This window comes from Neopsephotus bourkii, unplaced genomic scaffold (assembly GCF_033783945.1).
Source record: "Neopsephotus bourkii isolate Nb327-2 ecotype Australia unplaced genomic scaffold, CSIRO-AGI_Nbou_v1 NB_1825, whole genome shotgun sequence".
In the NCBI taxonomy this organism is placed as follows: domain Eukaryota; kingdom Metazoa; phylum Chordata; class Aves; order Psittaciformes; family Psittacidae; genus Neopsephotus; species Neopsephotus bourkii.
This window is the reverse complement of record NW_026902298.1, coordinates 2,517,424-2,541,540: the sequence shown is the minus strand read 5'-3', so window position 1 is coordinate 2,541,540 and position 24,117 is coordinate 2,517,424. Positions and strand designations below refer to the sequence as shown.

At 42.9% G+C, this 24,117-nt stretch overlaps 1 protein-coding gene across 1 annotated transcript; it reads left to right on the top strand.

Moving 5' to 3' along the window:
- Nucleotides 1-1,690: 1,690 nt before the first annotated feature.
- On the top strand, nucleotides 1,691-19,337 carry CCDC83 (coiled-coil domain containing 83). Its single transcript, XM_061343684.1, has 11 exons — nucleotides 1,691-2,185; nucleotides 3,213-3,330; nucleotides 5,265-5,349; nucleotides 7,820-7,988; nucleotides 8,570-8,737; nucleotides 11,969-12,060; nucleotides 13,197-13,265; nucleotides 14,202-14,323; nucleotides 15,310-15,383; nucleotides 16,939-17,123; nucleotides 19,087-19,337. Exons 2-11 carry the CDS (start codon nucleotides 3,245-3,247, stop codon nucleotides 19,270-19,272), a joined length of 1,236 nt encoding a protein of 411 aa, XP_061199668.1. The 5' UTR covers nucleotides 1,691-2,185; nucleotides 3,213-3,244; the 3' UTR covers nucleotides 19,273-19,337.
- Nucleotides 19,338-24,117: the final 4,780 nt, after the last annotated feature.

Genomic DNA, 24,117 nt, shown 5'->3' with positions numbered 1-24,117 from the left:
CCCACCACAGCGCTGTGGCCTGGGATGACCGCGCTCTCCCCACTCAGCCGCGCTCTTTACGCGGGCTTTTCCCCGGCGGCAGATACCGCGCGGCCCGCCAGGGGGCGCTGCTGCACCACGGAACGCGCCTATGGGCGGGGCGAGGCTCCCCGTTGCCTCGGCGACCGGCGGCTGTTGGCGCTGCTGCGGGAGGAGCGTGGCGGGTCCTGACTGAGTGAGGGCCGGGCACCGGTAGCGGCGGGGCCTCGGGGGTACGGGGACAGCGTGTGGGTGCTGTGGGGGTACGGGTGGGACCCGGGGCGGTGTAGCAGCCTCGGAGGGACCGGGAGTAGGGACAGCGTGTCGTGCAGTGGTGACAATTTAGGCCTTGGGGTGCTGAGGGCCCTGAGGGAGACTTGGATGTGAATGGTGGTAGGGTGAGGGGAGACACCCCAGAGCCTGACTGTGTAGGGAATTGTTTGGACGTGGGTGCTCAGAGCGACAGGGGACAGCATAGGGCAGAGGCTTAGGTACAGGGTGACAGCGACAGCGGGGTCTGGTGGCTGCGGACAGTGTGAAGGGTTTGGCCACTGGTGATGAAGGGGGCAGTGGGGAATGCAAGGGACATGCAGGAAGGATTGCGTAGGAAGGGACTGAGAGCAGGGGGAATCATTAGCCTCCTTTGAAGACTAGGAAGGGGTTATCGTGTGGCTGCAGGGTGCTGAGGTAATTACTGATGGGCAATGAGGGAGTGGAGGCTACTTCAGTGGCAGCTGCTTGAGCTACAAGGGAGTAATGTGAGTGTATCTGGGATCTCCTTGCTGCTTCTGAGGATGTCCTGGCAGTGCAGTTATCAGTTGTGAAGGTGCTGGTAGTGGTAATGGGGAACTGTTATAACCTATTTGGGAGAAGAAATAGATATTGTGTTCTGCAAATGGTTTAAATCTGCAGACAATTCTCTGTTCCCCCCAAAAAAGTTCCCTTCTCTCAGATGTATTTTTGGTGTCTTGTAAAATCCAGCAAATTAGAGTATGGTTTTGTTGCCTTGTACAGCTTGGAGGCTTTCTTGTTGCTCCCTGTACAGGAAGAATTTAATAAATACATCACTGGAGCCCATCTGGGGCTGGAGTGCCAAGAAAAACCCAAACCCTTTTCAAAGTACTGCTGCTCAGAACGATTCAGTTTGTGCCCAGCTTTAGGGAGGAGATTTGATTATCCATTTAGTGTAAGGGACAGAAGCAATCGTTATTAATAACAACAGTAATTCTTCAGATTGTGGTACTGATCTTACATTTCTGAGGAAAATCAGTAAAGTAACTGCTCAAGTGAATCAATGGCAGTCCAGTTAATTCTGTGCTGAAGAATGACAGATTTGTTGTTATACGTAAAGAATGCATCCTGCATTTGTGCATTTGGGCTGGGAATTTTAAGGGGATTTATGGAAGCCAAGTACCAAACTTCCTTTACCAAACAGTCTGTACTAAACTTCTGAGATTTTTCTCTTCATTTACTTGGCCTCCTTTTAACATCTCAATCTTACAACCGTTGTGTGTTCAGGATGTTTAAAAGTTCCATGAAAAATATCAAATTGGTATCTGCAAAGGTTGTGTATAAATATTAAGGACTTAATATGGCTTCAGGCTCAAGTGGATGCTCAGGTGCAAAAGGATTTGTTCTTGGATTGGTAAATGTCAGGTTTACTAAGTCACTTGGTAATGGGATGGCATTGAAGTTGTACAGTAGAAACATTTTACTAACGTGTAGCAACTGTTAAAACTTTGACCTGGGACGTTTCAGAAGTTCAAGCTATTGCTCGTGGGAGTCAGAAGTTTCCAGATTTCTGCAAATGGAATTAGCTGTATCGGTGACATAAATAATCAGGGGGTACAAAGACAGTGATTAATAGCTCTAGGCAATTATCCCTGAGTGTGAACTTCTCTTCAGCAGGAGAACAGGTAAAATCTGCACAAGCAGGTTTCCAGTAGAGTGGGAGTAAAATTCTTCTGAACATCACGAGAAAGATATTCCAAGGTGTGAGCAGCTGCGTGAGGATATTAGCTCCAAAGTATGTTTACCCTTTCTTTCACTTCCCTTGCAGAGCTGCCTCACAGTGAGCATTCCTCTTACACACCTTTCTGTGCCACACAGCTTACTGCCCTCAGCCCCCTCACTTGTTTCAGCAGCAGACATCAACTGCTCATCTAGGGTAGGAAGTTATTTTGGATACAGAAGGCTGACCTTGCCTTGCTTCAGGGCCAGCCTATGGATTAGAGTGCATCTGTCAATAGTCACTTTAACTTCATTCCCTTGATTTTACATCGATTTGGCAAGCTTGTTATGTGGCTTTCCATGGATGTTTTTTCTGTTTCCTTGGGCTCATTTTAATAGGAAAAGTATCCATCCTGCTGTAGTTAGTCACAGTTATTACTTTAGTTACTAGCTATTCTATTAGTTGTTTTCAATTTTAGCTATTAGAGTGATAACTGTTAGAAAGCAGAATTTGAAGACAGAAAAGCAGTTTAATATGAAAACAGGTTACGTAAAATGTTTATAGTCATTCAGTAATAAAACCTCCCATGTTACATGAACTAATCTAGTTCTGGCATTTGATCACGTGACTGCTAAAAGTGAGTAATCTTCATAAAAGCCCTTTCTTGTGACTTTTATTTTATATAATATATGCTACCGGTTCCATTACAGAACTGTTCATTGTCAGTTGAATCCTGAGGTTGGCAGTTGTGACAACATGCCCAGGGAATACTGCTGACATGCACTGCCCTTCAGAGAGCGGTTTTGTTCCAGCTCTGACAATGAAAACTGAGTTGCAGTGAAAGGCAAATATTCATGGTGCTAGGAGAACAGAAGGAGAGGGAAAGAGATGCATATTAACAAGGGGACTCGATAAAAGAAGCCTAATAAAGAAACAGAGACAAAGGACTGGGAAAGGAACAATTCCTTGTTTGATTTGCAAGAATGTAAAACCTAGTAATTAGTGACAGAGGCCACTGTTCTCAAACTCAGGGCAACACTTCAGGATGTCATAAAACCAAGGGCCTGAGTGCTATCCTGGGCAGGATTATTGCTGTCAAAAAACCCCTCTCTTGTTTTGTTTATTTTGGAACAGTTAGGAACTTGTCACAAGTGACAAAATCTGGTGAACATATGACATTTTAGAAATCATTAATTTCTCTTTATTATTCCTTCTTTTCTGCTTGCTCTTACCTCCCTTTTAGGTCTAACTTCTAGCACAAGTGTACCAAAAAGCATGGAAGAAAAGAAGAAAGAGGAGAAACCAGAAGAGCAATTTACAGACCCTGAATCAGCTGTCCCAGAATCCTTACTAGAGTTTCAGTAAGAATTAAGATATTTATTTTTTTAAGATATTTAACTTTTCATTGATATAGAATATGTGAATGGATAAAGCAGATAACAAAGACAACTTTTCCAGTTCAGAGCCTGAGCTGATTGACTGTATTTTTCTTTCTTTCTTCCTCTCTCTTCTCTTTCGCTCTTGCTCTATAATCTGTAACTTCTCTGTAACACTTGATTGAACAAGCAGCATAATCATAGCATCATAGAATGGCTTGTGGTGGAAAGGACCTTAAAGCTCATCCAGCTCCAACCCCCTGCCACAGGCAGGGACACCTTCCACTAGACCAGGTTGCTCCAAGGCCTGTCCAACACTGCCTTGAACACTGCCAGGGATCATACAAGTGAATATCTGTCACATTCTGCTTTAGGAATTATCAAGTGTGTAGTATTTGTTTAACTTCCATTCCTGCTTTTTCTTCTGGATATTGAAGCATGGATTCTCTAGTGAGTTTGTTATTTTGCAATTCCAGTACAGGATTGCTTAGGAACAACAGTCCCATGAATTACTTTCCTTAGTAACATCCTATAGATGACTGACAAAATTGTCATGGTAGTGGAGTGTTGCTTCTGGATGCTTCAATCATCTAGATGAAACCTACTACAAAGAGTTGAGAAAAACAGTATCATCAGTCTAACTGGTTTGTAGCTTTCACCTGAGAAATACCATAGAACTATAAAGAGGAAAGCTCCAATAGCAGAGAAAATAGCAAATTCTACTCATATAATTTTTCTTACATTAACCAAGTGATGGATACAGACTGCCACTTCATGGAAAATATTAAAGTAGCAGAAATGAAGACCATAGCAGCTTTCTAACTCCAGAAATGGTTTAAAATGGCAGGTCATTTAGGAGGTAACACTGTGTGGCCAAGCTGTCACCTCTGCCTAATGAGTGATAGATTTTTGCTGTAGCCATATCCACATATCTCTGCTCTAGTCTCTCTAACTAATATCCTTGTACTTATTGGAAAACCTGAAGGATACTGTGGAACATATTGGCACCGGAGGATGCAAATCTAGTAACCTTCAATGACTGAGTGATCCAAACTTAGCCAGGAAAAAATTATCTTCTTTTAAAATAACTTAATACAATAGGGAGGGGCAAAAAACAAAACCCCAAAACAAAACCTCAAGGAAAAATAGCTGCTGAAACAGTAAAAGATATTGTGATAATTGTAATATTTGCTCTATTGTGCCATTTGGTGAATGAATTCTGGGATTAGAAGGAAAGATTATAGAGAATTTTGCAAATAGACACTGTTAGCAACCCAGTGTTTCTCATTCTAGGAGAGAGAACACACAAAAAATGCTTATTTTACAGCTGTGGCAAAGAGGATGACAAGTAGTCTATGAACATTGTGAAAGCAGCAAGCTAGTTCTCTGATGAAAATGTATAAACGTTCTCAGAGGATACTACTCAGGCTGCAGTCCCTATTCCCTTAGTGCTTCTTAAAGGCTGACAAGTTTTTAGTGTACAATGCAGGTTATGAATCACAACAAGCCACATTTCCAGAAGAATTTAATCCCATTGAATTCTCCAGTTTGGGATTCAGCTGAGCTGTGTCTGACCGAATTGCCTCTGTAGCAGAGAAGTAAGTATTTCTGGAGCACAAACCATCTTGTCCTGAGAGAGACCTCTGTGATAGGTCAGCCAAACTTCACTCAGAGAGAAGAAACCAGCTTAATCCTTTCTAGCGGTTACAAATGAACAGAATAATCAGGGATTCTGTTTCTGTGAAGGTCTAAATGTATATGGGAAATCATTTCTTTATGTGTAGTAAGCAGACAGCGGCATCTACCCAGGTGAGTCTCAGTATGATACACAGACATTTCAGTTGTATTTACATTAACCTAGTTTAAATAATACTCCTCTCCTGTTTTAATAAGGATGTCTCTTTACTCTTTCTCTGCAGAATTGAGGCAAAAGAAGAAGCAATTGATAAGCTTTTGCTTGCTTTGAAACAACTGGAAGAAAAGAACAAAGAACATTATGAAAGAGTAAGTGGCCATGCATCCTTCTCCCAGTGCATTTTATATGTGGTATTTTAACTCAGATTCAATTTTACTCTTTTAAGCCTAATACTACATTGACTAAAATTACCCCTTGCAGTGAATTTCTTACAGTCAATGTAACTAGAGTTAGGAAGTGCTGAAAGTTAAAGTGTTATCTGAATTAAATGTGACATAAAGCTTAAATATCCTAAATATGCAAAAAGGAGCTGCAGGAGTAGAGCATTGCAGAATAGGACACAGCAGTAAAGTAAAGTGAGTTCAGTGAAGGTGTTCTCCAATCTAGATTTAGATTAGATATAAGGAAGAAGTTCTTCCCTATGAGGGTGCTGAGGCGCTGGCACAGGGTGCTCAAAGAAGCTGTGGCTGCCCCATCCCTGTCAGTGTTCAAGGCCAGGTTGGACATAGGGGCTTGGAGCAACCTGCTCTAGTGGAAGGTGTCCCTGCCTGTGTCAGGGGGCTGGAACTAGGTGAGCTTTAAGGTCCTTCCCAACCCAAACTGTTCTGTTTCTACCAATGCATGTGAGATCCTCAGTAACTACTTAAGTATTTAATCCTACTCTGCAGCAAACACGGGTCAGCAACCCCCTTTCAGTAGGTAACTGTGCTACAATATCTTCAGGTGTGCCTTTTTAAACAATACTGCAATATTTCAGCATACAAAGAATAAACAGTATTAACTTAATTTCTCTCAGCAGTATCAGCAGATCTGACCAATTATTGAGATTTGCAGACCTTTGATTCACTTCTGAGATCATGGAATTGCACAGGTTTCTATGAGAGCTTATTGATTCTTGCAAACTTAGTGTGAAAACTGAGCAAAAGAGAGTGAGTATCATGCAGTTGTCTAGGTGCAGTTTTTGGCACTGCTTGGTAAAGACTCACTTTCCTGTGGATTAAGATTTGTTTTGGGTCTGTTTTAGAACAAGGTTATGTGACTATTGATGGCACCTGAGTGACACTTTAAAGAACTGTATATATGAACTGTATATATGAACTGTATATAAAGAACCATAATATGGCATATAATGACTGAGACTGAATTTTGAAAGTAGATATATACAGTTACCTAATGAAATAAATAGCTCAAAAATCCTTAAATTGGATTATGTGATTGAACACTGTTGCAGGCTGCACCACTCCCTAGAGCAGGAAAACTGCCTCTTTATCCTTCCCATGCTGATACTTCCCTGTATCTGTTCAGATATCCATCTGTTTAGCTTTTCTTGGTGTTACTTTCTGTCTTGAAGTATGGATGGTGTTTCATTTGTGGCCTTAACTATCAGTGGAAGTATCATTTGGCTCTTCTCTCTGCAGACATCTGAAGTCTCTTATGGTTCTTCCCCTAGTCTGCTGCTAGTTCATGATCTCACAAAGACTCCTTCGTATTTTAGGTTGTGCAAGGTACCTCAGGGCAAACTTGAAGTAATATTTGCTTAATTTACCTATGTTTTGACAGTTTTTTGAGCTCCATCCTTTATTTTCTTAGTGATACTGTGTGGTTTAGAGTTAATCCATTCAGAAGTGATGAATGCTTGAGACTGTATACTGAACAGTCACTGTTACAGTTATGGTATCCTTTGAGAGCAAACATACATGAAATTACTGACCGTGTAACTTGAGTGTCACTTGAGAGGGCCATGGTGAGGGGTTATAATCACAGTTGTGGAATCAGTCAGTATAATTAATTTCAGCTCTTTACAAGACTCTCTACTATGGGTATATGAAAGTGATCTGCTTGACTGATGACATTTCTACCCGAAGCTGGTACATTCTCATCAAGAACGAATGTGAGGTAAATAACTCCTACAAATAACTACTATTATTAAACTGACCCACAGGAGTCCTACAAGGGTACCAGAAAGAATCTATGACTATTGATGTTCTGCACCAAGTCCAGCAGTCATTTGTCTTTCATTTCCTTGTAATAGTCTTGAAGTTACTGAGGAAAATTCTGAGACTTGCACACTGTGCTTTCTGCTCCATCCTTTTTGAATATAGAATCAAGAACAGTTAGGATTGGAAAGGACCTTGAGATCATCCAGTTCCAACCTCCCTGCCATGGGCAGGGACAACTTGCTCTAGACCATGTCACCCAAGACTCCATCCAACCTGGCCTTGAACACTGCCAGGGGTGGAGCATTTACCACTTATCTTGGCAACCCATTACAGTGCCTTACCATCCTCACAGTAAAGAACTTCTTTCTTATATATAATCAAAACTTCCCCTGTTTAAGTTTGAACCCATCACCCCTTGTCCTATCACTACATTACCTTAATAAAGAGTCCCTCCCCAGCATCCTTGTAGGACCAAGATGAGGAGATGTTTAGCTGAGTGGTTTTGCAGTGCATCCTGGCACAGGGTCAGATTTTACTTTTCTTCACTACTTACACTTGTCACTTTGAAAACCAATTTGAAACTGGTTTTATACATGCTTTTTCTTCTGCTCTTTCATAGTATGAGCTGCTGAAGAAGGAATTGCAGGCACGGATCAGGCGCTTACTGGAGCAAATAGAGGAAGAGCAGAAAGAACGAGATAAGAAAGGGATTGTAACTAGGGATGATGTGGAGAAGTCGCTGATAGCAACATGGCAGTATGTTAAGGACAAAGAACAACTTCTGGAAGGTGTGCTGTGAGTTGTGGAAGTTGCAGCTGACACCCTTGGGATTTAGTACTTCTTTTTGTATTTTAAATCAAGATTCAACTCCCCTGTTGAAGCATAAAGCTTTTCGCCCTAAAATTAAGCTCTCTCAATGTGGTAAGAGACTGTAGAGGGTTTGTAAGTAAATCTGTTCCTTCCAAGTGATGCAGACCACTGTGCACATGCAGTGGCAAGTCATGAAAACCCAATGGCTCCAATGGAAGATTATGATGGCGGCAAAAGTTACCAATTTTGATTGTTTAGAGTCTTGGCTACCATCCCTGTGATTCTCTGTGGGACACGCATGTGCATTTGGTTACATTTCAGTGAGAACTGTTGGCTCTCCTTGGCAGAAGAAGATCAAGCTGTTTTCAGCAATGATGGTGGCCCTTGGCACTGCATGAGGCATTCATGTTGTGAAGTATTGTGGGGTAGAAGAAGCACTCTTCTTTCTCCAATCCCACTGAAAGTGCCTTTATTAAAGATTTTGATGAAGTAAGAATTATGAACTATCAGTTCAAGAAGCTGGTAATGAACCTGCCTTCTCTTATTCTGATTTTCATAGATCTGCACTCCCAAATTGAAGAAACCAACCAAAAAATCTCAGTAAAGCAGAGAGAGAAAGATGATTGCTTGGAGTACAAAAATGTAGGAAGTAAAATAGAAGCTAAGAAGATTCTGAGTCTGGAAAAAGACATTAAAGAAGTCAAAGATGCTTTCCACAGAGCTACAGGTCAGTTTACAGCTGTAAACATTTTTGGTCAGCTACCAGCTGCAAACATTTGCTTTACAGCTGGTGTAAAGCAAATCTTAGAGGCCTTTTGTATATTACTTGCCCAAATTAATTAAATTTGAAGTCATATTCTGATAATTTCTGTGAAGTTTTCCAAGACAGTGTACCTGAGGAGGGCTGCATAATTGTATAAAATGGAAAGTCTTTCCTTTCCCCTTTCCTTTCCCCTTTCCTTTCCCCTTTCCTTTCCCCTTTCCTTTCCCCTTTCCTTTCCCCTTTCCTTTCCCCTTTCCTTTCCCCTTTCCTTTCCCCTTTCCTTTCCCCTTTTCCTTTCACTTCCCCTTTTCCTTTCCCCTTTCCTTTCCCTTCCCCTTTCCTTTCCCCTTTCCTTTCCCCTTTCCTTTCCCCTTTCCTTTCCCCTTTCCTTTCCCCTTTCCTTTCCCCTTTCCTTTCCCCTTTCCTTTCCCCTTTCCTTTCCCCTTTCCTTTCCCCTTTCCTTTCCCCTTTCCTTTCCTTTCCTTTCCTTTCCTTTCCTTTCCTTTCCTTTCCTTTCCTTTCCTTTCCTTTCCTTTCCTTTCCTTTCCTTTCCTTTCCTTTCCTTTCCTTTCCTTTCCCTTTTTCTTTCTGCTTTCCTTTCTCTCTTCTTTTCTCCTTTCTCCTTTACCCTTTCTCCTTTCCCCTTCCTCATTTCCTTTCTCCCTCCCTCCCTTTCCTTCCCTTTCCATTTCTTCCCTCTTCTTTTTTTTTCTCTTTTTCATCTATTTCTCTCTTTCTTTCTTTCTCCCTCTCTCTCTTCCTCTGCGAAAGTCTCTTTAGTAAAGAAACAAAGTGAAACAGGAATTATGAACACTTCAAGAAACTGATCAGTTTGTCTCCTGACAGCTTCCTTGTCAAATACAGGCAGCCCATTTCTAAAAACTGTTCCTGTGAAGGACAGCAGGTTTCTAAATATAAGTTACATCTATTGAGGTCACCTACACATAGGACTCCCTCAGCAGTCATGCTGACTCTGCTGCTGTTGCTTCTTATCATGCTCCAAGCACTTCACATGTGGAAAACTCTTTTGATGGGAAAGTGCTATGAGCTCATTCTTGGAAGTCTTTTCAGCTGAGCATGGTTGAAATGCACAAGTAGAGGGAGCTGTCGTGCCAGTGGTCTGAACTTTGTATAGTCCCATGCATGAGGCCCTGCAAAACTGCCACTACAGACATATACAAATACTGGGAACTGTTTCAAGCCTGACACAACAGTGGAATGAACTTGAGAGCTTATGTATTCTGCTGTTGAGTGCTTCACAAAGGTTTTTTTACTACTGCACTATTTTAAAACCTTTTAAATAGTTTTGCAGTTACATATCCCATGCTTCCAACACGACAAGGATGTCTTGGTTTTTCTCCTTTATGGCCCTCTCAGTATGCATAGCCACGGCCAAGCAGCTGGTAGTAACAGGCAGTGACACTGCTCTAAGGGTCTCTGTATATTCTGTGCCAACCATTACCAGGCATCAAGTACTGTGGATAAGAGCCAGATATCTTTTTGTCTTTTGAAACATATTTGATCCCAGTTAAGACCTGCACTGTGCTTTCTACATCATCAGATAGCTTGTCAGATATCCATGTCTGTATTCAGGAGAGGTTGATATTTTTCATTATGTGTTTTCCATGCTCTGAATCAATCTAAAACTTTGCTATACAGCTGCTGAGCTATGGAATGAAAAAGAGAATGGGCTTTTATATAGAATGCCAGAATGAGCCAATAGGAACATTCTGTCTGACCTGCATGTCACAGGGTTCAATTTGTGGTCGAATGGAAGTGTATTTATAGAAAGACTGTTACAGAGGTACATATAGCAGTTGCCTAGTTAACATACTACAGAATGATGCTGCCAGTACTGGATGTTAGCAGTCTATTTTACTCAGCTTCCTAAAATCTAACATATAAAGTGGCTGGGGAGTACAGTTTTCCAGCCTATCAAAAAGAAAACAAACCCAAACCCAAAGAGAAATAAATCTAACAAGCTGACAGAGTGATGCAGCAGCAAACTGGGCTTGTTCACTCCCTAAATGTGTAACAGGTTTATGGAATAAAACAAGCATAAGTGAAGAGGTTTCTATCTCTGTAGGGCTCGATGTTGGCACAGTTCATGTGGTCTGGTGATGACAGCTTAAACATAATTGCTGGAAGGGAGAAGAAACAAAAGAGTGCCCTACACTTACGTGAGGTGTGGGGAGAACAGTGTTGCTGTGAGAGTTAGGGCAAATAGCCTCCTTAGAAACAGTAAGCATATGTGAAGTGTTCCTCCTTTTCTGCATTCTCCCAGCACAGCTCAGGTTGTTTAGCTGTGTGAAAGAATGAAAAGGTGAATTAATAATAGTCTGTAAGTACTTCCATTTCATTCTGCCAAGTCTACATGGCAGGTTGATTAAGGCAGGCCAGCTTTTACTGTGTTAAGAACTAATGCACAACTAATGCACCTTTCATATTTGACAGCCTTTGACTCCACAATGGGTCCATGACCATTTACAGCCAAGCCTGCAATAGGCTGTCTGCAACACAGTGCAGAGCTAGGCTGAATTTCAAGCCTCTGGAACAAGTATGAAGTGCTTTCCTTCAAAGAAAACTAGTACAATCTCATTCGCTCCTTCAAAAGGAGAAAACCCCAAGCAGCAGGGGGCTGTTTTGCATAGCACAGAAACAATTGAAAGGAAGGATGCAATAGTTAAATAGCAAGTGACTAGAGCTGGAAGCTAAACAAATTCAGCCTGGAGAAGGGAAGCTGTGTGGAAACCTCATAGCAGCCTTCCAGTATCTGAAGGGGTCCTACAAGGATGCTGGAGAGGGACTCTTCATCAGGGACTGTAGTGGTAAGACAAGGGGTGATGGGTTCAAACTTAAAAACAGGGGAAGTCCAGGTTAGATATGAGGCAGAACTTCTTTACTGTGAGGATGGTGAGGTGCTGGAATGGGTTGCCCAGAGAAGCGGTGGCAGCCTCATCCCTGGCAGTGTTCAAGACCAGGTTGGACAGAGCCTTGAGCAACATCATCTAGGATGAGGCACCCCTGTCTATGGCAGGGGGGTAGAACTGGATGATCTTGAGGTCTTTTGCAATCCAAACCATTCTGTTTCTATGTGAAATTCCGGTTTATCTATTAAATGTCAATTATCTAGTTGTTAGGAGAAATGGATGTCAAATAATGATTTCTGATTTCCTTCTTTTCTTTGTTTTGAAGAATATTACAGAAATGCCTTGAAAGCAATGGAAGAAGAAAATGCCAGACTGGTTTTGAAGCACATGGACTTAGTTAAGGAACAAGCCCCTGAGGTATTCCTTCTGCCTTTTTACAAGTGCTAACTGTATCATAGTTAGGATTCGCGTACTCTGCATTAATAATTATTTTCACTTGAATTAAGACTTAGAACTTTTCTAATAACTTGAGAGTAAAATAAATGTACATTTTCTTACCAGACATGACATCGGTTATTGTTATACACACGTGTACTTTTGGTTTCACATCAGACTAACAATGAATACATGTGAGGTCATTTTCCAAGCAAGGTATGGGAAACTGGGGCACCATGGACTGACCTCACTTGTTCAAGAGCAGGTCACTTTTGCTGTGACTTCAAACAGCAATTAACACACTAAGAGATTGTCTGCATTGAAATATACATCAATTTGAAAAGTACTTTTAAACTTACCTACTTTAAAACATTTAAAATGTCAAAATAGTGCAGTCTGCAGTAAAATTTAGGTTTATTGATACATATATATATGTGTATATATATATATAGTGGGTCATGTCTGTGAGCTGATTTGCAAAGTATTTATGGTGAGGTCTTTTTACACACAAAATGCAGTGTACTTCAATACAAATCATTGCTTGGGACCATTAGGTATTTAAATTCCCTGACTTCAGTGCTGGTATATTCAATCATGTGAGAATATAATCCAAAGGACTGTGTTCATGGTGATCTATAGGTGATTTCCTCTCCCCAGTTGTTCCTTTCTACTTACTGACATCAATAACTGTAGCCTTGGCTCATGAGCATGGACCTCTGCATGTTTAAGTCACTTGCCATGGATCAGTTCTGATTAGTTTGTGATTTTGCCTGGGTTTTTTAATAGCTAAAGCTTTGATTTCCTGAAAACAGGAAGATTTGGGCAGTAATGGGAACATAGCAGAACTTGTTAGGTGAAAAGGGAATGTCCTATCTTAATATGGGAAATTAAAATCTTGGTAAATGACTTGACATATAAACTGCACTAGTCAGGATGATGGAGAAGAAACATGTGGCCCTGGGGACTAAATCCCCTTGTGATCCCTCAGGGGATGATGCTACAGGCTGTTGTGTGGATGTTTCTTAGCTGTTTCCTGCTAAAGAGCAGAAGGATCTGTATAGTCTGCAGCACTGTCAAAGTCCAGCTTTCAGATGAGATCTCAAATTGTGTTTCCTCAGAATGCTGTGAGATACTTAGACAAAGACAGCTGCAGAGAAATTGAAGAGAATAGCTGGCTAAAAGAAGAGGTAAGAGCATCACTTGTGTACAGGTGATCATGGTAGTTCAGTTTTGAAGCACCGTAGCCTACAGTCATAACTGGTTCCAGTGATGAGCCTCTGAAGACTTCCAAAGGAAAAGGAGAGCAATTTTCCTGTAATTACTCTGCAGTCCTGAGCAGCAGTGTATGAGGTGAATAAAGGTAAAGATGAACATGTGTTCACCAATGAAAGAATCGTTTTCCTGCCCAAGCAGTTAAGTATTTGTATCTACAGAGATAGGAATACTCTGTAAAGTCCCAGCCATCTAAGTATTTGGAGAGTGTACATTTGAATTGCATTAAAGTTCTGGTGGTCCTGTATTGAGATAAGAAAGCTGGAGAGGGAATTTTTACAAAAGCCTGTATGGATAGGACAAGGGGGAATGGCTTTAACTTGCCAGAGGGGAGGTTTTGATTAGACATCCAGATGCTCTTCCCTGTGAGGGTGCTGAGGCGCTGGCACAGGGTGCCCAGAGAAACTGTGGCTGCCCCATCCCTGGCAGTTTTCAAGGCCAGGTTTGATGGGGCTTGGAGCAACCTGCTCTAGTGGAAGAGGTCCCTGCCTGTGGCAGGGGATTGGAACTAGATGGTCTTCAAGTGTTTTCTCTCCAAGCTCTGATGTGAAAGCAAGAAAGAAAAATGCAGAGCTTCTGTCTACCAGACCTATGTGGCTATATGAGAAGGTTTTGCTCTCAGGGTTGCAAAGCCCAAATGTGTGGCTCTGATTCACAGAGTTGTGCCAGTAAATGGCTCTAATAAAGGCATGAAAGAACCAGAGAGGCCTTCCCTTGCCTGAAAATGTGTCGCTGTTCCTCAGCCTGTTATAGCAAAGTATGTGCTATTAAGACAGTCACTGTGAAATCTTTCCACAATGGGTATAGCCTTTCTAAGATGATCCTGTTATTTTTGCTTTCACTGTCAAAAGGTTAAGCTGTATCAAAAGGAAGTGAGTGATTTGAAAGCCTCAATTCAACTCCTGGAAGAAGAAAATATCGCTCTAGTGGCAAAACTGGTTGATAGCAGACTTGAGTATCTCGGAGTACCCAGGTAAAATGAAGCCTTGACAGATTCAGAAGTGATTCATCTTTTTAAAAGATGCCTTCAGCCTTTAAAGCTATTTGGGTTCTCCTACAGCAAAACCAAGGTAGTTTTCTAGTCGAGGACAAGCAGGATTTGACTGGGTATGCGTGGGACTTGTTTCTCTGAAGAATGCCTGTGCCATTGTAACCTCCTCAATACCAAAATTCAGGGAAGAAACTGGGTTCTTTACTAATCTCTTCAGACCTAATGACACTTTCTTTTAGTGGGGATACCACTGGGGCTTGGAAATAGTTTCTGTTGTAATTGCCTTGAACCAAGTGCTGAGTAATAGATTTTCCCTTTTCTGTTGGCAAAATGTTTAGGGATATGAAGATTAATATACAAACAAATGCTGTTTTGCAATCTCAAATGAAACAGATGACCTGGTACTGAGTAAGGAAGAGGCTTTGGAATAGGTCTATCTGTAGAGGTGTCTGTAGTATTATTTGTATTGAAATTATCTTGTTCCCTAGAGAAAGATTAATTTAACCCCAGAATACCAACATGAATGGTATCAAAAGCACAGTGTAACAATGGGAATGATCCATCTCCATTTTCCAGTCCCAGCCCAGTGATTTCAGCCATATTGCAGAGAAAGGTTCCAAGTCTTAGGAAGTGACCATTTTTCTCTCCTCTCCAAACTTCGGACTGCTTTTAAGTGAGAGCTGCCAGCTGTGGTTTGAATCTTGGACTGACTGAAGAATATAACATTTGTTTTCTTTTGTCTCATGGACATAGTTGAACTGAAGCACTAAGAATAAGAAAGAACAGCTTTTTAGCCACTAAGCTACCTGGCTGCCTCCAGTGCATTTTTAAACCATTGCTCTATTCTGCCTTTGTGGTTAAGGAGCAAATGGCTTTGAGAAAGGGTGTTCTCCCCCCAGAACATTGCACAGGACAATTCAGAAAGCCAATTCAGGCCTTTGATATGAGTTTATCTTTTAATTCCATAGGCATCTTGCAGCTGGCTTGCCAGATAACTTTCTTAAGGATGGAATGAAAGCAGTAGAGTATAGCGAGTATGCAGGTAAGGCACATGCAGCTTCTAAGAACTGATAAGTTACTGAACATTTATATGCTTTTTATTTCTTTATTATCAAACTGATGTTTGACAAGATGAACACTTGATTTCCCACTTAACTGCAGCCACCACAGCAATGACAGACTGTAGTTTGTGTTAAGAAGGCAAACCCACAATCTACCTGTAATACAGTCTTAAAATTGAAATTGGTGTTTAAATTGTAGAATCTAGACCTGCCCTGGAATGTGGGTACAGGACTGGCCATCTTTTATGAAGACATGATTTATATATTAATCATAGAATCACCGAATCCCAGGTTAGAAGGGACCTCAAGAATCATCTGGTCCATCCTTTCTAGGCAAAGCATGACCCAGACTAGATGTCCCAGCACCATGTCCAGCCAAACCTTAGAAGTGTCCAATACTGGGGAATCCACCCCTTCCCCAGGGAGATTATTCCAATGGCTGATCATTCTTACTGGGATAAATTTTCCACTTGTGTCCAGTCAATCTCCCCAGGAGTAAGTTGTCCCCATCACCCCTAGTCTTTCCCATGTAACTCCTTGTAAAAAGGGAGCCTCTGTCTTTTTAGCCACCCTTTTCATGCTGGAACATGCTGATAAGGTCTCCCCTGAATCTCCTTTTCTCCAGGCAGAACAGCCCCAGCTCTCTTAGCTTTTCCTCATACAGCTTCCCAGTCCTTGGAACATCTTTGAGGCCCTTTTCTGGACCCTCTACAGTCTATTCTTTACTGATCTGTGTCACCATAACTTCATTGTATCTTGCCCCTGAGAGGTTACTCCTTTCATTTGCACTGTATGTGCACTTTACATTCATTCTGACACTGAGATACACTGGAGTTACATGATAAATGAATCCCTAGCAACAGCAGATGAAGCTACACAGAGCTCAGGCTGCACTGAACATCCTGGTAAGCAGTACTCAGTTTGGGCCGAATCTCCACTTTTCTGGTAGGTGTGCCCTAAAGAAGGATGTACCATTAGGCAAGAAGGACCATGTCAGTGCACTTGTCTGTTTAGGGCATTTTCTATGGATTCCTTGGTATCACATGTTTTATATTACATCTCTGTGTAAGTAGAAGAAAGAGGGGGGAAGAAAGGACAAAATTAAATCAAAGAGTTAAGCTGCAAAAACTGAAGCCATACCCTTACGGATACATGAACAAGTCTGTTGAAGTTCTGACCAGTTTCACCCATAGGTGGACCTTTCTGGAACTATCAGGCACCAAAACATGTTGACTAAGGCTTTTGAATTGGATATATGTTTATTTTGAGCAGTTCAGTTCTATTACTTTTGCTAGAACTTTACAGTAGTTACTGGGAGAAGAAGGTTTTGTTCCAATAACCTGGAGTCAAGTCCTTGTCCCAGGCAAACTCCACATTTGGCTTGGCTTGCCAATTAAAAGTCTTCCCAAGCTGTTCTTTGCGTTGCACTGGCCAAGCCACATTAAGGATTGCAGGCAATGCTCATACCAAGTATTAATTCTGGTCTTCATAAAGCTTAACAATTCCATACACATCATTATTCTTCTCTTTAAACAGCAGAGGCAGATGGGGATGAAAGCCTCGGAAGTGCCACAGACTCCTGTCAGAAAACAAAAGCCTTTCCAAAGATTCAGTCTACATCAGACACTGAGGAGCCCCAAGAGAGTGATGAGGAGATACGGGAACAGCCACTCACTTCAACCCTCGGTAGCCTCTTTTATGAAGATGGAAAAGATTTCCAGGTATGAATTCAAGTAATTGGGTCTCTCAGTGAAACATCTTTCGGTACAGAGCATGAGTTACTGCCAGCAGGGTTCTATTCCCATTGGTGTCATGGCAGGAAAAACTCCCATCGCTTTTACCATGTGTACAATTCAGATGTGTAACAATAGGCACATGGTGCTATTTCAGGTGGTAAGGACACTCCTTTTTCTTCATATGCTGGGCCAGAAGAGCATGGGTTCTGTGTCATACCAGCCAGCATCATATGGATGGTTTGGATATCTTAGGGCATTCCTGGTACCAGAGACATACTGTTCTGGTGTCCTAGGAATCAGCATACATGAGTGTCAGGGTGAAATTCCCCCTAGAAAGAATTCTGGATGTCATCATTTGTGGATTGCACAGGCTCATTCACTTCATTCATGGTCCTTCAGAATTTATGTTGCGTAGTAGCATTGAAGGGTCAACAAGGAATGTGCTACCTCAACAGAAGACCAGGATGAAGGTGTGCCTGGGTGCAAAATACAGGGGTTGAGAAAATAAAAAGGTACAGATTATACATAAATAGGCAGAGATCTCCCAAGGCAGAGAGATCTTACTCCAAAAGAAATGGTGGCACCTGTCTTGGGAGATCCTTGATCCCAGGCTGCAAAACTATGCTTCCTGTGTGCCTTTGATTCTATACTTGAGTTGTGAATCACAGAGTCCCAGACTGGTTTGGGTTGGAAGGGACATTATAGCTCATCCAGTTCCAACCCACTGCCACAGGCAGGGACACTTTCCACTAGAGCAAGTTGCTCCAAGCCCTGTCCAGCCTCGCCTTGAAGTGAGCTGAAAACTTGAATACATTACTAAATAAACTAAGTACTCTCAGAAAATACATTGCTCTACATCATTGATTTCTACTGCAGATTAAAGCAGATGCTACAGACATGGTGCAGACTTCAGGGCTTGCTGTGTGAAGATACTTCTCCAGGTTTCTTTACCCTTGAATATTCAATTCAAACTTACTCAGTCATGAGTTTAGGGGATTTTAAAGAAAAACAGAAAACCCCACAACTCTTTTCCTAGAAATCTGCCATTAGTTTGATTAATACCCTGCAACTTGTGTTCAGAGAAATGACCCTGTTGCCTTGATCAGAGACTAACTTAAGCAGTGGCTCTGCCCTGAAAAGTCATACAGAGAAATGAACATTTAACCAAAACAGACCTCCCCACGTGTTTGTTTCCTTGCTGGTGTCACCCTGGGAGATGAATACTTGCTTTACCTCTTTCCCCCTGCTGTTAGCACTGCAGAGCCCACCCCACATGAAGGCTGTAGGTGCCGCTGACAGTCATTCCCAGGAATGGAGGTATAATTGCAGACAGTGGAGGTGCATTAGCAAGTATTAAGAACCCATTCGTTAAATAGAGGTGATTCAACAGTTGCACTGTAGCGTTCCTCCTTCCGCCTCCTGGCTTTGGCCATATGGTGCTGCTCCTGCCCTTAGGGAACCCGTAGTGCACATTGGCCTTCCTGTAGCTGATTCACTCATAAACCCAGCATCAAAACTTGCCTTTTCCTCTCCTCCTGAGTTACTTTTCTGTTGGGTTAGTCAACCCAAGTGAGTCATAGGTTTGGAGAAGACCAGCGCCTACACAGACGTGGTGGAAGCACGTGGCTGGACTTGGAGCTCTCTCTTCTGGCAGCAGTGAGCTGTTGGATTAGTTTAATTCTTCTCACAGACCTGAACTTGAGACAGAATGTGCTGTTCAGAGAAAGGGATATAGGTGAAATCACACAAGGGAAGAGGAGGGCATTAGGGCTGCAGCCTCCTAAAATGAGCTGTCTGGTAAACCAAGCCTGTTAACACAAACACTGCCCAACATACAACCCCAGGGCAGCATCTTTACCATTGCTTTATAAAGGAAAATTACTATTTTTTTTTTAAGAAAGCTGCTTTTCCGTGTAATTGCACAATAATAATATTCTTTCTTCCTAAGGAACACTTAAAACTGGCTCCTCTGGAGACAACGCTGATGTGTGTGATTGGAAAAGCTATGCCTATTCATAAACAAGCAGAAGAAATGCCAAGCAGAAGGGGCACAGAAGACAGCATGGCTCATAAATCAGACAGGCGCATCACAGCTCGGATGATCAGGGCTTTATCTAAAGAAAAGGTTGGTTAAGAACAGACAAGCTGTGCTGTTAACCTGGGACTGTAACATTCTCAGTTCATTAAATATTTGCTCTGTTCTTCATGGAGCATGTGGCACTGAGCTTTGTGAGAACGCTTTTTGGTGCCTGAATCATGATTTACACGTTTAAGTTTAACACTATGTATGTCTGCGTGCAGATGGGCATGGAGAGGGTGCTTTCCTTACCAAAGAGAGAGCTCTTGTGCATTTTATGGGCTTCTCAGTCATAGAATCACAGAACAGTTTGGGCTGGAAGGGACCTTAAAACTCATCCAGTTCTAACCCTCTGCCACAGGCAGGGACACCTTCCACTAGAGCAGGTGGCTCCAAGCCCCATCCAACCTGGCCAGGGATGAGGCAGCCACAGCTTCTCTGGGCAACCTGTGCCAGTGTCTCACCACAGTAAAGAATTTATTCCTAATGTCTAATGGGAAATGTTCCTGATTTTCTTAATATATTCTTTGGAAAAGTCTGATGAGTCCATGTAGCTGCACATACATCTAACAAAGGATTCAGGTTAATACTTATTTTAAGTGGTCCCCACTTGCAGTCTGTCAAATGTGGAATGCCTGCTGGATAAGACCCCGAATGGGTAAATGCAGGCTGCCATAGAATGTACAACTGTTGCAAAATACTTCATACTCTGCTAAAGCCAAATCTAGTCTATCCAAGTATAATTCAACTATTGTTAGCAATTAAATGTTTGAATGCCTTTTATCTGTCTCCATAACCCCCTACTTAAATACATTGAAATAATAAAAAAATTGAAAAAAAAAATTAAATAAGCAGCATAAAAATCATCAAAGTCTTCAATATATTTCAAAATTGGCCAAATATGCTGTCTAAGGCTGCCTTTGGTTTGTGGCTGGTCTCTATGAAAACACAGTACTTGCAGCACTGTGTGCAGTTCTGGTGTCCTCAACATAAAAAGGACATGGAGCTGTTGGAGCAAGTCCATAGGAGGCCATGAGGATGATCAGGGGACTGGAGCACCTCCTGTATGGAGATAGGTTGAGAAAGTTGGGGCTGTTCAGCCTGGAGAAGAGAAGGCTGTGTGGAGACCTCATAGCAGCCTTCCAGTATCTGAAGGGGGCTACAAGGATGCTGAAGAGGGACTGTAGTGGTAGACAAGGGGTGATTGGTACAAACTTAAACAGGGGAAGTTAAGGTTAGATATAAGAAGTTCTTTACTATGAGGGTGATGAGGCACTGGAATGGGTTGCCCAAGGAAGTTGTGAATGCTCCATCCCTGGCAGTGTTCAAGGCCAGGTTGGACAGAGCCTTGGGTGACATGGTTTAGTGTGAGGTGTCCCTGCCCATGGCAGGGGGTTGGAACTGGATGATCTTAAGGTCCTTTCCAACCCAAATCATTCTGTGATTCTATGATCTCAGTGCATTGATTTGGTGGGGTTTTTCCACTCTCACTGCACATCCTGGACACCCTGCAGGCAGACACAATGCAGTGTGTCCTGTGTCCCACAGGCACAGGCAGCCTTCTGACCTGCGCATTTCCCACTTACAAACTTGTGAAAGCATCGAGCAACCTGATTAGACCCTTGATGGATCAACCGCTGTTAGGAATCAAGTGTCTGAAAAACTTCAACATTTCAAACAATCTGTATCTACCCCCTGTCTCAGTGTAGCCTGCAGTTCAGCACAAACCTTTCTGGTTTCTGAAGCAAGCTCATGCCCAGCAGGCATCTGTATGAGACACTGACTCCAGCTCCTCAGACACTGGGCTCACAACCAGGCAGGTACAGGAAGGAGCCTTAACCTCAGACTGAATCTCTTGTTGATTGCCTTGTAGTAAACAGCTAAATGAGTTTGGACAAGTCCCTGCTGTAACCCAGCTGAGTTACTGCAAGCCTGAGATGATCTTAGGGCTCCAGTGGCCATAGAATGGGGATCCCTGTGTGCAAGGGGGTCATGTTTTAAGCACAACAGACACCCCCCATGAGCCACACTGGCTTTCTTGAAGTGCAAGCCCCAGGAAATGGCTTCTTTGAAAGAGATTAGTTCTGCTCAGTGATTGGTTCAGTTTTTGGTCTAGTTGCAGAATTAGAATATGGGTTATGCTGAACAGATTTTCAGTCAAAGAAAGGCCTGTCCTCCTCCCCCCATTCCCCAAAAGGCAGTAGGGAGATTTAGATTAGATATAAGGAAGTTCTTCCCTGTGAGGGGGTGAGGCACTGGACCATTCCATGATCCCCTGCAGCTCATACCTGCATGACCAGACCATAAAGTGAGGGGATCTAATTGCTTGACCCTACAGGGAAGTTGCTCAGGGGGTTCAAACCAGTGCTGTGCTGGGGTAATCAGGAATCTGGCTCACTTGAGGAGGTGCAGCCCTGTAGGACATACCACTGCACCATGCTTTGTAGGATTTGATGGGTTGATGTTTCTCAGTTCCAGCACACAGACTTCAGTTCTGTTACAATGGCTTTTACTACCACACATACACAACTTGGGTGATGCTTGTATTTCCTTAACTTTAATTTAAAGGTATTTCATAACATGAGATTTAAGGGTGACTCCTGTAGGTTTTGTTCTAACTGCAGTAGTGAGCCCTGACTCCCATTGTTTGAACAGGAGGTGGAAGCATGGGCTGTACTGCCACAAAGTGCACTGCCATCAGCCTCTGCTTTACATGTTGCTCATTGCTGAGAGCTTTTGCCAGTAACAAATTCATCAAATCCAGATGTCTCAGTGGCTGAAGACCCAGCTTTCCCCATATGAAAGACTTACACTGGCCTTCATGCTGATCCTGTAGGAATCAAGGGGATTTGGGACACTTCACTAAGCATGTTTTGCTTCAGGCTGCTCCCTCTGGCTCATGCGACTGCCTGTGGCTTACACCCAAATTAGTGTGCCTCACATTTCTTTTTAACTCCCTCTCACCCACTCAGGCCTCTTATGGGAAAAGGCTGAACACAAACTGGAAGAGGTGAAGGTACAAGTTTATGTTGTCCTGCCCACAGGCATTACAGGCAGAAGCAAAGAGATGGGCCCTACATACACTAGAAAATGTAAATCATAGGATTTCAGGCTGGTTTGGGTTGGAAGAGACCTTAAAGCTCATCCAGTTCCAACCACTGCCACAGACAGGGACACCTTCCACTAGCGCAGCTTGCTCCAAGCCCCTGTGTCCAACCTGGCCTTGAACACTGCCAGGGATGGGGCAGCCACAGCTTCTCTAGGCACCCTGTGCCAGCGCCTCAGCACCCTCACAGGGAAGAGCTTCTGCCTAAGAGCTCATCTGAATCTCCATCTGTCAGGTTAAAACCATTCCCCCTTGTCCTGTCCCTACAGGCCAGAAGCAACTCTCCAGGCTTCATGTTGGCCCCTTTCGGTACTAGAAGCTGCTCTAAGGTCTCCCCGGAACCTTCTCTTCTCCAGGCTGAACAACGCTGGCTACTTAACTTCTGGTCTGGCTGTGGAGAGGTTTGCAGCCTCCACCACAGCCAGGTTATACAACAAGGCAAACGTTCCACAGGTTCAGACCTGCATGTTTTGGGTAATGAGGGTAGGAGACTTGTTCTGCAGCATTTGTTCTGGTTTGGCTGCTTCCTGAGGGAGAAGTTACTAAACACTCTGCTCCTGTGGGCTGAAAGGAGTTTGCCAGAATAAGGTCAAGGCAGAAGGTAATGGACTGTAAAGTTACACTGCAGTGACAAGCAAGGAACAGGGAATCTGAGGGTGTTAGTGCCTCAAACCACTGATGTTTTGTAACTGGATGTTCCTCTGAAAACGACTTGTCCTTGGAGTTTAAGTGGACTGTAAAAGCACGGATGTTTCTCTGTAATACAACACTTCAGAGCTCGTGTTTGGTAGACTACCCCAAACACGGTGTTGTTTTAGGACGTGACATGGTAACAAGATGCCAACAACCGTTCCCATATCAAGGCCAGGTTGGACTGGGCTTGGAGCAAGCTGCTCTAGTAGAAGGTGTCCCTGCCTGTGACAGGGTGAGCTTTAAGGTCCCTTCCAACCCAAACCATTCTATGATACTTTATGGTCCACCACCCACCTCCAATGAGCCATGGAAAACTGGGACTTGACATGGTGCTGGATCTTTCCCTCACTTTTAGTGATCAAAGTGCAGCAAGAGGCTATAAAAGCCTATAAACAAATGTAATGCAATATCAAATAATGCTTCTCTAGAAAAACAGGACTTGAGCACTTGCTCAAGTTGAGCAGTTACCACCAAGATCCACACAGTGAAAACAAACCCAAGACCCCGCTCTCTTCCCACACTGCAGCTGCCGGATACCCAGAGCCACGTGCTTGCATCCAACAGCTTCTCAGCACCGTTATCAGCTCTCAAACAGGACTTGTAAGGGAGCCAGCTGGTTGTTCCAAGGCTTTTGATCTTTGTCTCAGGAAGTGTCCTCAGCAGATAAGCAAGAATAGAAACAAGAAACATGCTTTACTCAACTCATCGACTGATTTGGACTGAATGATCTTAAAGATCTCTTCCAACCTAGTTGATTCCATGATTTGTTATCTTGAGCAAGACATGTCCCAAGACATCCCACAGGTGAGATGGATGTGGTATTTACTCAGCCTTCAGATACAACAGGGTGCCAAGTGGGTGTCATTAATGTTGCACCTCCAGGAAACCTGCTCTGTGCTCTCCCTCACTCTGATCTGGCCAGGTCAGAGCCCGTTCCTGTTGGAACATGGAAGCTCACAGGTATTTCTTGGTGGGCAAATCAGCAAGAGACATCAAGACTTTCTGCTCTCTCTGCCTCAGCACAAGCGAGCTGCAAAGATCAAGACAAAAGGTTGCCAACAGGCCAAGGAGAAGGCTCTTGGGTTGTTTACACACGCTCCCAT